The sequence below is a fragment of the Saccopteryx bilineata genome, chromosome 2 (assembly GCF_036850765.1).
Source record: "Saccopteryx bilineata isolate mSacBil1 chromosome 2, mSacBil1_pri_phased_curated, whole genome shotgun sequence".
NCBI classification, from domain to species: domain Eukaryota; kingdom Metazoa; phylum Chordata; class Mammalia; order Chiroptera; family Emballonuridae; genus Saccopteryx; species Saccopteryx bilineata.
In genome coordinates, this window is record NC_089491.1 from 145,347,960 (window position 1) to 145,362,947 (window position 14,988).

At 39.8% G+C, this 14,988-nt stretch overlaps 1 protein-coding gene across 1 annotated transcript in view; it reads left to right on the forward strand.

The window, feature by feature from the left end:
- PDZRN4 (PDZ domain containing ring finger 4) overlaps positions 1 to 14,988 on the forward strand; it is a 150,935-nt gene that overhangs the window by 64,280 nt on the left and 71,667 nt on the right. Inside the window, exons 2-3 of the mRNA XM_066258122.1 lie at positions 8,172 to 8,428; positions 12,218 to 12,320. Coding sequence (XP_066114219.1) covers positions 8,172 to 8,428; positions 12,218 to 12,320 — 360 coding nt within the window. The remainder of the gene's footprint in view (positions 1 to 8,171; positions 8,429 to 12,217; positions 12,321 to 14,988) is intronic.

Here is a 14,988-nt window from a genome sequence, read left to right on the forward strand (position 1 = left end):
AAAAGAACAGACACAAAAAATAAGAAATAAAAGTGATAGGGATGAAAGATGCATCCCCAAGATTTCCTATAACTAGATCATAAATTGGTTCAAGAACAGATTTGATAAATATACAAATAATGGATCTACATCTTTTTTTAAATTTTTATTAATTTTAATTTATTGTGTTAACATGGATTCAAGTGTCCCACTCAATATATCTCCCTCACCCCCACCCCTTTGTCCCTCACCCCCCCCCCCCCGCTTCCCTCTGGGATTTGTTGTCCTGTTGTCTGTATCTCTGTGTTATGTATATAATTTCACTAATCCCTTCACTTTCTTTGATCCCATCCCCTCAATCCCCTTCCCTCTGACAGCTGTCCCTCTGCTCCCTGTGACCCTGCCTTTTCCTCTGTTTTGTTCCTCAGTTCACTTTTGATCATTACATTCCACATATAAGTGAGATCATGTGGTATTATTCTACATCTTAATAAGAAAAGTTGAGCACACTCTCCCCCTCAGGAGCTCGCCCGCACCTTTCCCTTCTCCCTTTCTTCCCTCAGGTGGGTGTTACCATTGCCTTTCTCCCTCCTAAGCTCCAAGGGTCCTTCTGCCTCTGTAACTTGTTCCAGAGCCCACACAGCCCAGCTAGTTCACTTCTTTTACATCTGTAACTTTCTAAGTAAACTTTCTTTTATAACTTGGGGGGGAAAAAAAAATCTGAAGATAAGTCTTGCTTACATTTGGAAATCCTGCACCATCGAAATGTCCTGTGAAAGAGATGAAGCAGCATACCGTCCTACTGTAGTGACCTCAATGTCACAATTAACTAAATGTGATTATAAGCTGTCTAAATATCTCATTGGATTACGGGCAGTCTTCAGCTCATTATACTGTTGCATATATGAGCATTTTTAATATATTCAATTATTTAAGTTGCAAATGTGTTTTATGTACCAGAGGGTTAATAAGAGCAAATCCCACAAGGTCTCAACTTATAGGTAAGGAAACAGTCCTCATTAGGGAAACATACAAGTCAAGAGTCAACAATGCAGTCATGCAGGGGGCCAGGGATCCCATTCACTGCTATTGCTCTCTCTTCTTATGGAAACATTGTTGGTAAGGAAACAGACTACCCAACTACTGGGCTAATGGAAGTCAGTTATTTCCATTTGTCTGGGAAAGCTAGCTGCCTGGGACCTGGGGAATTGGGAGCTAAAGATAAGCTACAACACTCTCCCACACACACATCAGGAAAATGAAGTTACCAGTCCCTCGCAGTTCACACAAACCAGAAAGAGCCCCGGGATCACTTTTGGATAAGTCTGCTCATTATATCATGTATGCTATTTACCATTTTTTCTTCCAAATATCCAGGAATAGCACTGTCAAAAGCAGAACACTGGACTACACAGACTTTTGCTTTAATGCAATCCAGCATTTTCTAATGTTTCTTATGTTCTTACTTTCTAAAATTAACATAATGATCACAAACCTACCAATGATAGTTTTGTTCACTAAAAACATTTTCAAAGGTCAAGATAGTCAATCTCTAACTAGGTTTTCTTCAGATAATTTTGCATGATTCATATTCTGTGAGGTTTTCATACTTTAAATATTTTTTATACTGTGCTTACTCAATTTATATAACAGATGTCCTCATAGAATCAAACACATCAATGTTTAGGAAAAGTATGCTGAAATTTCTTTAAATTGATTTAAAGGCTGCATATTGCAAATGTTTTAATAAATATAGGGTTTGGATTATTTTACATTTCTTTTATACCAAACATTCTAGTAACAACTGAAATACTTTCCTCCTTTTTTTTTTTAATTAATTAATTTATTTTTTTGACAGAGACAGAAAGAAGAACAGTTAGGGACAGACAGGAAGGGAGAGAAATGAGCAGCATCTTTTGGCATCTTAGTTGTTCGTTGATTGCTTGTTCATTAATTGCTTTCTCATATGTGCCTTGACTGGGGGGCTACAGTAGAGCGAGTGTCCCCTTGCTCAAGCCAGCGACCTTGGGCTCAAGCCAGCGACCTTTAGGTCATGCTCTGGGTCATGTCTATGATCCCATGCTCAAGCCAGCGACCCCGTGTTCAGGCTGGTGAGCCTGCACTCAAGCTGGCAACCTCGGGGTTTCAAATCTGGGTCCTCCACGGCCCAGTCTGATGCTCTATCCACTACATTTCTCCTATAAAATATTATTAGGCCATGTTTTTATATCCCTTCCCTAATTATCAAATAGAAAAATTGATCAAAAGTCACTAGGGACTTTAATCAAAATTAATTCCACAGTTATTTGTAAGGGTGGAAGAGCTTGTAAACTGTCATGCCCAACTGGAATAACAATACTCAGGTCTGAGGATATAGTGTAAAACATGTTGACTGCAGTCAATATCATTGTATTAGATCATTGAAATTTACTGAGAGTAGAACTTAAATGTGAGGTATGAAAGTGTTAATTAACTAGATAATGGGATTTCTTTCACAATGTATACATATATCCAAAACACTTTAAATAACTTGAAATTATTAAAAACAATATTCTCAGTTTGAAATTGGGTTATAGTGATTGTACATATCCTTGATATTCTATGCCTCTATTGAGTATTCTTTTATGTATTCTCCCATGAAAGGCAGAGATGCTTAAGAGACCATGTTTCTCATTAGAGACACAGAGATTTGGAAATCTTCATCATTCCCAAACAGCTGACTCTAGAAATGGCAACTCACCAGGGTGACTCAGTTATATATGCACTTGTTTGCACTTCAAAAGGGAAAAGAAAGCCCGTTTGTTTTCTGATACTCAAGAAAATTTTCATGTGGCTGGATTTGGAGGAATAATCAAAGTAGAACAACTCATATTCAAGCTGAGGCCACCAGTCACTCTGGGGAGGTTGTTGACAAGTGGCCCAGATTTTGCAATTTATCCAAAAGGGTGGGTTGTTCATTAAACAGAAGCTTCATCAAACATTGCTGTGATATGCTTTACATAAGAAAAGCTATATTCTTCACTTAACATTCTCAAGTTGCTTATGGATTAATTAGGCCATCTGCCACAAGAAATGTATTCACCCTTCTTTTGCACTGATTGTTGAGAAGTGCTTACTTTTCTCCCATCCACTTATTCTTATCAATATAATGGAAATTAGCAACTTTTTAGAAACAAAACACTTATTTTTTTTCATATCTGTAACAATGTGTATATATTTCAGCTTCACTGAGACAAGTGCAGGGCTGAGAGGAAGACCTTCTCAGGAAACAGCTTCCCATGATCAGTTTTTAAATTTTTTTATTTACCAGTCATCTCTTTATTTTTGCTAGTTTATCTGAATGTCTTATAACTGTTAAATATTGACATGATTAAGACTACTCTTTTTATTTTTATATATTTTATTTAAATATAGTTGGTATACAATATTGTATTAATTTCAGGTGTACAATATAGTGACTCAACATTAATATATATAGGTATTTATATATATATATACACACACACACAATATAGTGACTCAACATTTATATATATACCTTACAATGTGGTGGTAACACTGTTTTCCCACTTGTTTTTAATCCAAAGTATACTTTTTTATAAGAACAATCACATGCCTCTAGTTCTCCTAGAATTTCTATCATTGATATCTTTCTTCCTTTGTTTATACTGTTGCCAATTCTGAAAAGCTCTTTATGCGTAACTTGCCTGGTTTCTTATTTATCTCCAGTCACATAGCTTAATCAGCATCTCAGAGTCCAGTCATCCCACCCTGGATCTGTTAGTCTTTTGTTAAATATCCATTACGTGAATCTTTCAGTTACTTTTGTTGCTTGGTAACCGTAAAACCAAATTAGTTTTGGCCACAGTTATTAAAATGTAGATGTTAGATAATAAAAGGAATCATCTCATACACTCCTCATGTTTATTACGACTCGGACCTCTCACACATTCCATTTAACGAATGGAAAGTTTCTTGCATGATAAAAGAAAGAAAAAAACACATGATAAAAAGTTTCTTGCTCCATACCATGCCTCCATCACACTCCCAGCCCTCTTGAAACTCTTCTGCATATAAACTTCAAACTCAAACCACAGGATGCAAGGGTCTTTCTTTTTCAATCTTCAAATTACCTTCCATCTCCTCTTAACAATTTTGCTCCCAACCCTCTTCGTCCTCTTTTCCTTCTGAAATTCAGCTTCCCTGGACTTTTCTAGCAAAAGAACTTCCCTCCTTTCACTGGGCAGCAAGCAGAGTTTGGATCTACATCCTTCACTGCCCTCATGAAATGACACACCACCTCCAGTCTCATGTCACAGGACACATAGAAATTATACGTCACCCATACAAAACCATATTCCGATTGAGACAGAGGGAGTAAGAAGGAAGGAAGGAAGCAAGCAAGGGAAGGAGGGAGCGAGAAGATACGACAGAAAAGAAATACACAGCACCATGAAATAGCAGACACCTTGTTCTTGGTTTAGGATCTCACCACTTGGGGGGGAAAAAATAAAGTTTTGCTATTATATTTATTTGTTAATTTACCACAAAATTTTTCTGTAAGATTAAAACTTGAGATAGTTTTTAAGTGTTATTCTTCTCCCTAGCTGCAACTGATAATAACTGAGCAAAGCCACTGCCAGAAAAATCCCAATTAATCTGTTCTTTTTTCTGTTGTGAAAGGCATAATTTATAAAATGGTGACCTTTTGATAGGCTAACAGTATGTTGATGAACTTCAAGGGAAGTGGAAGAAAAAAAAGTGTTTTGTGTTATCAGTGCTTACATTTTCCAAGGGACCACGTGAGCAGTAAAGCCTCTAAAGGTCATAGACTTCTCTACTTCGAGAGATATTAAATAGCTTATGAAAACAGAGGTTAGCTAAGTGAGAACTGGAAGAAAAGAGCATTCCCCAATGAGAGAATCAGGTATTTGAGATTACATGGTCCCTTTTTAAGATTGTATTTGATTGTCCTTAAAACCAAAAATAAAATTTGCATGTAAATGCCGTGATTGTAAATGAATGGATGGACAGGTCTTAGAATCAATAGCTGTTGATCTTGCAGTATGAACACTAATATGGTCTGGGTATACTAACCATTATGATAAGAACGAATGATCTCACAGCCTAAAATACTCTTCAGTAATTTTATGTTTCTGTAGAAATTATATACATTTCTGGATTTTGCAAAAAATGATCCTACTTAGCTCATAGGAACATAAAATAAATCATCATCATCAGTAAGGAACTCACTTTTCAAAAAATATTCTCGTTTTGAACATCACTAAAACAAATAAATAAAGGAATGCCAAGACGAGGTTAACATGTAGGCGAGATACCAGGCCACCTTGAAGAAGAAATGGATTAATGGCATTAGTCTGCTCACACTACTTTAATGCCACACAATTTATGTATTAGTAGGATTGCATGTGTGACTGGAGGAAACCCTGGCCACAAGTTTTTTTTTCCTGTCCCCTCAGATATTGCTTGAAGTTCCTTTTAAAATGAGACTATCGTCTTTCATTCTGCCACTATTAGGGATTACTCTAAATACAAAGCTCATAGGAAAAGGTAACCTGTTGACATAGTTTCAATAGGTTTTAAATGCAATAGTTGATAAAGTGACCAAGAGTCCTCTGCAGAGAGGGAAGGGCAAGATACTTTGCTAGAATATTCACTAAATGGAAGGGACCCCATGAAGTGGGAAGCCTAGGGACAGAAGGATGAGTCTATACCACTGACAGAGCCATCTCTTTACCACTGGGTCAGTTTCTAGAACCCTGGAATTGATCAAAACTGAGCACAGTATGGTCACAACATAGAGGATGGCTACACTAAACACAAGAGGCTCGTTTTTAGGTTGTGCTTTTCCATCTGGAACTTCTCTTATTATAAACTGCCGACTGTATGTCCTCAGGGAGGACAGTGGTGGCCTCATCCCAGAGTGCCTGTCGTTGGCAGTAGCTCACAGAACGGATGAGTGTGTCCATAGGTGTCCTATGTTTACATACTCCCATACGCCTGAAGTCCTCGCGACGTTATGGTTGTGCCAATGAAAACTGTGTGACAGTTTCCAAGTGTAGTCCATGGAGAAAGGAATCAGGGTGTGAATGTACAGATTGGTGAGTGCGTGCACACTAGTAGGGACCCCCTCAGATTTCCTCTTACTAGGGATCCAAGGACTGTACTGGGACATATTTTGCTGGTGAGGAAACTCAATTGCTCCGTTTTTGAAGGCACATTAACTCTTTCAGGGCCCATTGAGTAAATTAGCTCCTCCAGGTCATTAAGCCTGTCTCTACATGACATGACAGTTTCTACCTGGCATTGTATCATTTACCCCCAAATGCCCCACACTGGCTCTGAGCACACGCATATTCTTGTCTACTCAGGGAGAGAAAATGTGTTCATTTGAATGTCAGCAATTGCTCTATGATTGCACCTCAGTGACTCCCTTTGCTCTTTTCTGGGGATCTCTAAGGATTTCCTGGTGCACGGCTGTCAACGAGAGCCTCACCAACAAGCGGTGTCTTTGTTGTCTAGAAATGGTTTAATTTCAGCGATTTTGTATACAGTATTGTGCTCCCAAGTATCTTTTCCTACATGCAACAGCAACGTTATTGATTCAATTGGGGTGGGAGTAAAGAAGCTATTTCAGGATGCCATAGTTCTTTATTAAAACACAACTCCCACTAAGAGACTGTGTTATCAGGACCCATTGTAGGGAAATAAATGGACAACTATTTGAGAGCAGCCTATACTGCCCATCCAGAGGGTATTCAGGAAAGTGTGTAGATGTTTAGGGTGCCACAAAAGTTGGGAACATCACTGGCCCTTAATAAACAGCCTGAGAGAGACTCACAAAAAGAATTTTTCTCTCCCAAATACCAATAGTTGGCCCTGCTGAGAAGCAGTGATGGTGGGCAAACGCAGATATGACCTCTTTCTCTGCTATGTCCAGGGCTACCTTGGAGTGTCATCAATTGATATAAATTAAAATAGGTAAGGCTAGATCCAAAGGGACCCAATATTCTCACTCAGAGGTGTTTTAAAGCAGTGTTCCTTTCTCCACTGTACATACATCCAATTAGTTCCTTTCATGTGCATATCATATAGATTAGCTGGGATCTTGCTTTGGTTGTTGTTTTTTGTTTTATGGGTTATTTTCTTCTTCTTTCTCCAAGTGAGAGGAAGGGAGATAGACTCCCGCATGTGCCCCAACAGGGATCCACCTGGCAAACCCCATCTGGGCCGATGCTCTGACCATCTGGGGTCATGTTCACAACCGAGCTATTTTTAGCACCTAAGGGGGAGGTTCCATGAAGCCATCCTCAGCTTCCCGGGTCAGTACTCTCAAACCAATCAAGCCATGGCTGTGAGGGAAGGAGATAGAGAGAGACAGAGAGAGAGAGAAAGAGAGAGAGAGAGAGAGAGAGAGAAAAGGGGGAAGGAGAGGGAGAGGGGTGGAGAAACATATGGGCACTTCTCCTGTGTCCCCTGATTGGAATTGAACCTGGGACATACACACACCGATCTATACTCTACCACTGAGCCAAGCAACCAGGGCCAGTTGGGATCTTGTTAAAATGCCAGCTCTGATTCTGATTCAGAAGGTCTGGGGTAGGGCCAGGTTCTCTGCATTTCTAATCATCTCTAAGGTAATAATGTCTTACGTGATATAGACCACACTTTGGATTAAAAAAAATGTAGGATAAAATGTACATTATCTTGGAAAAAACATGATATTGAATAAAGATGATGCATCTGAAAGAAATTTGATGCCATCCAAAAATAAAAATAAAACCAGATTTTAGGCCAGGAAGACTTTGATGAAATAGTGAAAATCTCTCCAAAAGATTAAGTCATAAAAAAATATATACTTAACATTTTTACAAATTAAAACCATCAATAAAAAAAAGTATATACTTAACATTTCTACCTATCTGAAGATTTTAGTCAACATTTCCTGATGGTGTCCTTCCTAAAGACACCACGAGTAATTGTTTTCCTTATCCCCTTCACTTCCTCCTATTGGTGAAGCATTCAATATACATCAATGCCTGATTAAATATTCCTTTACAAAACTCCTATCACAGCTGATTGAAATATCCCCTCCCCACCTTTTATTAAGCTACTATGACAGCCTTTCTGTTCTTTCCTCTGAGATGAGTAATGTTCTTTTATCTCCACAGGTCAATGGGAAGGATCTCTCCAAGGCCACCCATGAAGAGGCAGTGGAAGCTTTTCGAAATGCCAAGGAGCCCATTGTGGTTCAGGTGCTCAGGCGAACGCCGCTCAGTAAACCCATGTACGGAACGGCCCCCGAAGTGCAGCTCATGAACGCCAGCACTCAGACGGACATTACCTTTGAGCACATCATGGCCCTGGCCAAACTCAGGCCACCTACCCCTCCAGTGCCAGAAATCTGTCCATTTCTGCTCTCAGACAGGTATTTTTTTTTTCAGTCACTTCTCCCAAAGCCCTATTTGTTTTTACTTGTCATTGAGAGGAGGTGTTGGAAAAATCAGTCACTTGAGCAAGTTGACAATTATGGAGACAGGCGCTCAGTTCTGTTTGGAAAATTTCTCCACTGTACATACATCCAGTTAGTTCTCAGCTGTCCCTGTGGCTGCTTTTCCTGACCCTCACGGTTGAGTCACCGCAGGAAGCAGAATTCCTGAGGAGCAATGAAAAGTTCTGGCACTGATTAGTTCATCTTCATACTTCCAGTTGTCAAAAACCTCACGCTACTCGTGAGTGCTGGTCAGGGAAATAGGTTCTCACCAAGGCTGCCAAAAACCTTATTAAGACTGACACAGGAGTGGCGTATTGGCACTCTATTCTCCACTGTGGGTCACCTCTCTTTCTTTAAAAGAGAAACTAGAAAATTAATTTAATTAAAGTGCAATTCTCCAAAGAAAACAATGACCCAACACATTGAGATGGAAATAAAAGGTTCTGGCTGTCAGAGAATAAGTATAGAATCATGAAATAAGGAACTATTAAAGGAATGTTTCTTCCCAATTTTTATTTTATTCAAATAATCCTACTAGTATAGTCTTGGGAGTATGTTTTGCCCCCCACATTGTGTTCCGTGACCTTTTTTTTTCTTAAGTGAGAAGCGGGGATACAGAGAGACAGACTCGCACATGAGCCTCACATGTACCCCGAGTGGGATCCACCTGACATGCCCCCTATAGGCAATGTTCTGCGCATCTGGGGCCATTGCTTCACTGCTCAGCAACCAAGCTATTTTAGTGCCTGAGGCAAGGCCATGGAGCTACCCTTAGTGCCCAGGGCCAACTTGCTCCAACTGAGCCATGGCTGCAGGAGGGGAAGAGAGAGCTAGAAAGAAAGAAAGGAGAGAGGGAGAGATGGAAAAGCAGATGGTTGCTTCTCTTGTGTGTCCTGACCAGGAATCAAACCCAGGATGTCTACACACCTGGCTGATGCTCTACTGCTGAGCCAACTGGCCAAGGCCTCTATGACATTTTTTTTTTTAAATTATTTATTTATTTATTCATTTTAGAGAGGAGAGGGAGAGACAGAGAGAGACAGAAAGAGAGGAGAGACAGAGAGAGAGAAGGGGGAAGGAGCTGGAAGCATAAACTCCCATATGTGCCTTGACCAGGCAAGCCCAGGGTTTTGAACCGGCGACCTCAGCATTTCCAGGTCAATGCTTAATCCACTGCGCCACCACAGGTCAGGCCCTCTATGACATTTTAAGCAAATATTCAAACATTATTGAGAGTTTGATTCTTGCCCCTTTCCTGCCGTTTAGTGGCTTTGGTAAGTTTATTTCAGTGGGTCATATGTGTATATTAGAATCACCTGGGAATGTGGAAAAAATATTAAATCATTGCCTAAATCCTACCTCAGGCCAATTAAGTAAGAATTTTGTAGAATGAGGTCCAGGCATTAGAATATTTCAAAAATCTTCCTAGGAAACTGTAATGTGTAGCCACATTTTGGAAACTGTTCCTTGAAACTTCAAGTTCCAGAAGGGCAATAGCTCTGTTTGTCTTGCCTATGACTTTATTCATGTATCTGTTACTTATTAAATGACCCCTTATGTCAGACACTGGGACTAGGTGCTGGGCATAAAACTGAAAACAGAAATAAAGTTACTATCTCCTAGAGCTTATATACTAGAGGGTAAGGTAAACAGTACACTAGTACAGTTTGACCTGTGGTGGTGCAGTGGATCAAGCTCGACCTGGAATGCTGAGGTCGCCGGTTCAAAACCCTGGGCTTGCCTGGTCAAGGCACATATGGGAGTTGATGCTTCCTGCTCCTCCCCCTATTCTCTCTCTCTATTTATCTATCTATCTCTATCTCTATCTCTCTTCTCTAAAATGAATAAATAAATAAAAATAATTTTTTACAAAAGAATAAAGTCATGAACATTAAAAAAAACCCAATATACTAGTACACAAATATTTAATAATCATTAGCATATCCTGGCACAGAGTAAACATTCAATCAATGTTTTCTTGAAATGAATAATAATAGCTTACATTTATTAACTCAATATTTTAGGTAATAATCCAAGTGTTTTACATGTATTAACTCATTTAGCCCTCCCAGTAATCTTTGGATATCCTTATCCATGTCACAGGTGTTAGGTGACTTAGCCAAGGTCACATAGCAAAGTGACAGAGCTAGGCTTCTGAGCCAAAGAGGTCTGTCCCCAGTGCCCACTCCTGGAACCAGCATGCTGCGCTGCTCTTCCCGAACCCCGCAGATCCTGTCCCAGCGGCACCTCTTCAGGCAGACTTCCTGGGGCTACAGTGGGGCATCCTACCATGTGCTCTCGCAGCTTCTGTATTTTCTCCTTAATTATCACATTATTTAAAAATTCTCATTTTGCTGCTTTCCTCCATTCATAGGACAAGAATAGGATTTTGTGCACCAACATATTTCCAGCACTGGGCATAGGGCCTGGCTTCTGGTAGACTTGCAATAAATGGTTTTTGAATGACCATGGTGTTCCTCCTGCCATGACTCCCTTTGTACTGACTGAAGGACAAGGGAAACACATCAGATGCCCCAAACAGCAAGCTCTGACATTTTATTAGCCCACATGGACCTTGCTGAGCCAGTCCATACTTAAGCAAGGACGGTTTACCTGTTAAGACCAGCAAGCCAGGGGCTGCGTGCACCTGTTTTGTAATCTGTGCCCACAATGCTCAACCCCCTATGGAGCTGACAATAGTGAGAAGAGGAAGGTAGAACATTTACACCAACTGTGTGAAGGCACCAAGGTGGCTCTCATATTTCAGTCAATGATGACAAAACTCATTTATACTACTAACTCCATTTTTTGAGAAGGGCCTAGAGGGCTCACCTGCAGTGAACTTAGGCTTTTCCATTGACTTTCAGAAGTAGAGATGACCTCGTGCCCTCTGCTGTTGAACTGTACTTAGCCTTTCTGTGCTTTAGTAGTATGTTATCTATCACAGTATATAATTTGAAAGCACTTCTATAAGTTCTATATTTAAAACACTTCCCAAATAAATAAATGTCATATGCAGTGCCCTGGGTCCCCCTCACTTCCTTTACTGAATCAGCTCTGTCTGTCCCCAGGGATTTTCTAAAGGAATTGTGAAACCCTGTGGCTTACAGAAGCCTTATATAAGGCTTCCTAGTGAGTTATCACCATGCATGCTATGTAATGTATTTAATGTATTAACGTACAAACATATGCCCTTTCTCAAAGGGGGAAATAAAACACAGGCTACGAGAGAGAATGGGGAAGTCCTAAGGAATGGTAGTGCAGTGAGTATATTTTACAATCTGAAGAGCATATGCTTTGAAAGAAGATGTCCAAAAAACTGGTTTGGGGCTGTGTATTATGAAATTGGTAGTAGTTTGTTACAAAGTTTGCGATCTCCAGTGCCGCACACCCATGTCTGGAGCGAGTCACATGGTGGGGTGAAGCCAAAGAGCATCGATAAAGCACCGTGGCCTGCCAAAGAACTCACGTCAGCCTTCACAGAACGCAGCTCTGACCATGGGCTGTTATCTCAGAATTCTTTCAGAAAACCAAACTGATGGGCTTCATGGAGGTAGAGAAAGAAAAGCAAGTGCTTATTCTGAACTGTAGTTCATGTAAAGGCTGCATCAGGACAGGTCTTAGTGCAAAGCAGAGAAAACGAAAGTGTAATTCTAAAACCAGTTTTAGTCTCGAAAACAACCCTTTTAATCCATTTCTATCATGTTGCTCCATTCCCCATAGCTGCCATTCTCTTCATCCGTTGGAGCATGAATTTTACGAAGACAATGAGTATATTTCCAGCTTGCCTGCTGATGCAGACAGAGCAGAAGACTTTGAATATGAGGTAAGATCATTTTCACACCACTTCGCATCTCTTCATAAAGTTACGGTTGAACTGTTTTGCATAACAGAGAAAAACTTAATTTATTACTAGGAGAAATGTTTTGTCTAGTATATGTCTAGGGTAAGATTTTTTCAATCTATGTAGTTTTAGCTATCTGACACTAATATTTTAAGTAAGTGGGAAAATGTTTTTATAGTATAAGCTTAAAAATAATTCGCCATGTTTCCTGTTGCTCTTTATAAATAATACTGAGGAGCTTTACTATTTCTTCTTTCCATAATATTTAAAGAGAATTTCCAAGTAGAGTTTGGAAAAGAAACTATATTTAAAACCAACATGGTGCTCACTATTTTCATTCACTGCATAGTATTTTAATTTTAATTGATAAATTAAATTACATTATGTTAGTTGCATTCCCCTTCGCAAATTAGATATTCTCTTCATTTGTGATGCAAGCACGTACTCCAAAGAACAGTTTCACTGACTTTTTAGAAAGAGAGGTGCCACCAAGCCCTTTGCTGTTGAATTACGGTTAGCCTTCACAAGGCAGATGTTTGAGTTCCTGTCCTGTGATAGAAACCAATTTCAAAAGCCTGTCTATTAATTACTTAAGAGCTTTTGCAAAAGTTAAGTAACTTATCCTAATATTTCCTCTGCTTCTGTAGTCTGTAAATCTTAAGAAGGTTTCAGACTTCTCTGACATTTGGAAATAAAATAGATCGAGGAAGTAAAGAAGCTTTGGTAAACAGGCAGAGAACCCATGATTATCTGCCCTTTTAATGCTTTAGATGATGTCATACAAGTTCAGCAAAATGTTCCTTTCGATTTCACGACCAGGAAATCCTGAAATCTCTTCCCTTAGGAGGATCTAAAATCAAATAAAGCCGATTCAGTGAAGCTCACCTAAGGCAAATAGACATTTATTTGAAATCTTGCCCCTGCCAAAGTCATTTCTGGGGATTACAGAAATCGGGATTGCTTTGCAGCCAGAATTGGAAGCATGTACAATGCCTAGTATCTGAGTAGACAGTGTTGTCACTGTTATCGTTCATGTTAATTTTTATCCCCTCCTCTCCATTAAGTTGATTGAAAAGTCTTATTTTATAAATCCACTCAAGTCCTGGTATGCACTGAAATATCCATGAAGTTTTGTCAACTCATACAAAACAAATTTCAAAATGGAGTCACTTACCACAATAATTTAAGATAAAATGATGTTTTTCTTTCAGTGAATGAATACTTTGGGTTTGGAGAGTGGAATTTCCTTCAGCTTTTTGTTTAGCTTGTGCTTTAGAGTTTCATTAAAATAAGTCTGTTTTCTGGGGGAAAGCTTGGGAGACAGACTTGCTTAGGCTAAGCAGATTAACAGTAATAAAAACAAAACCTCCTTTTTATTAATTAGCATATTATTGTATATTACATTACAGACAGATTCCCTTTCACTTCTGTAGGTCTACTGTAACTGCAGCTCTTCCTCCTTTCTGACTGCTCTGAATGCTGGTAGAAGCCAGCACCAGGGTGGTGACAGCAGGAAAGGCTCAGACAAGTCCTCTGTCGCTTGTCATCTTGACTAATCACAGATTTTAGTCATTAATTTGCTGTCAGCTGTGATTCTCTTGCCAAAGGCACCTTTCTGGGTGATTAAAATAGAAAATATTCCTGTGGAATTTAAATAAGAAAGAAGTTATTGTGACAGGCTTCAGTCATGAGAGAGGATGCATTTGAGATCATCAGGCATGGTTCACCGTGGGGGTGCAGACATGGGGGAATACCCCAAAGATTAGTTACCGAGTTCAGAGGAGAATGATGGTTCTCCCCAGGACTTCCCAGTCTGTTCCAGCTATGTGGCAGAGGTCCACATATCATCCCTCATGGCTGCATCAGATTAGACTGTGAAATATAGTCAGTTCACTGCTGTCACCAAAGTGGATTGTGGCCACCACATTAAACGGTAGAGGCTTAGAAATGCTAATTCAGTCTTTATGCACTATTGCACTTAGACATTGACTGTGTCTCTGTGACCAGCTGAGGCTACCCCAGCTCCTCCAAGAGCTCGGTTCTAACCCACTCGCCCTGAGGATAAACAAGATGATCGCCCTCTTCCACTTAAAGAATATTACAGGACACCGAGGTCAATGGCCAAAGAAAGACCTTATCTCAGAAAGAGATACTTATGCCTTCTCAACCTAAACATGAATTCCACATCAGCAGGCAGTGGGGGGCAGCGGAGAAAAGACTCCTTACAGTCTGCTCTCCTTCCTTTGTACCATAAGTATTTAAAGAGCACTTAGAGCCTGGCCTGTGGTGGCGCAGTGGATAAAGCGTCGACCTGGAAATGCTGAGGTCGCCGGTTCAAAACCCTGGGCTTGCCTAGTCAAGGCACATATGGGAGTTGATGCTTCTAGCTCCTCCCCCGTCTCTCCTCTCTCTCTCTCTCTCTCTCTCTCTCTCTCTCTCTCTCCTCTCTAAAATGAATAAATAAAATAAAATTTAAAAAAAAAAAAAAAAAAAAAAAAAAAAAAGAGCACTTAGAGCTGCCAGGTTCATATAACAAGTTTGGGAATGAGGAAGCCCATGCTGTAGTGAAGCTTAACCCTTAAAGGAGGGAAATGGACAATAAACAAATAATTAACACCATAGTATGTTAGATGGTGAAAAGTGCTAACAG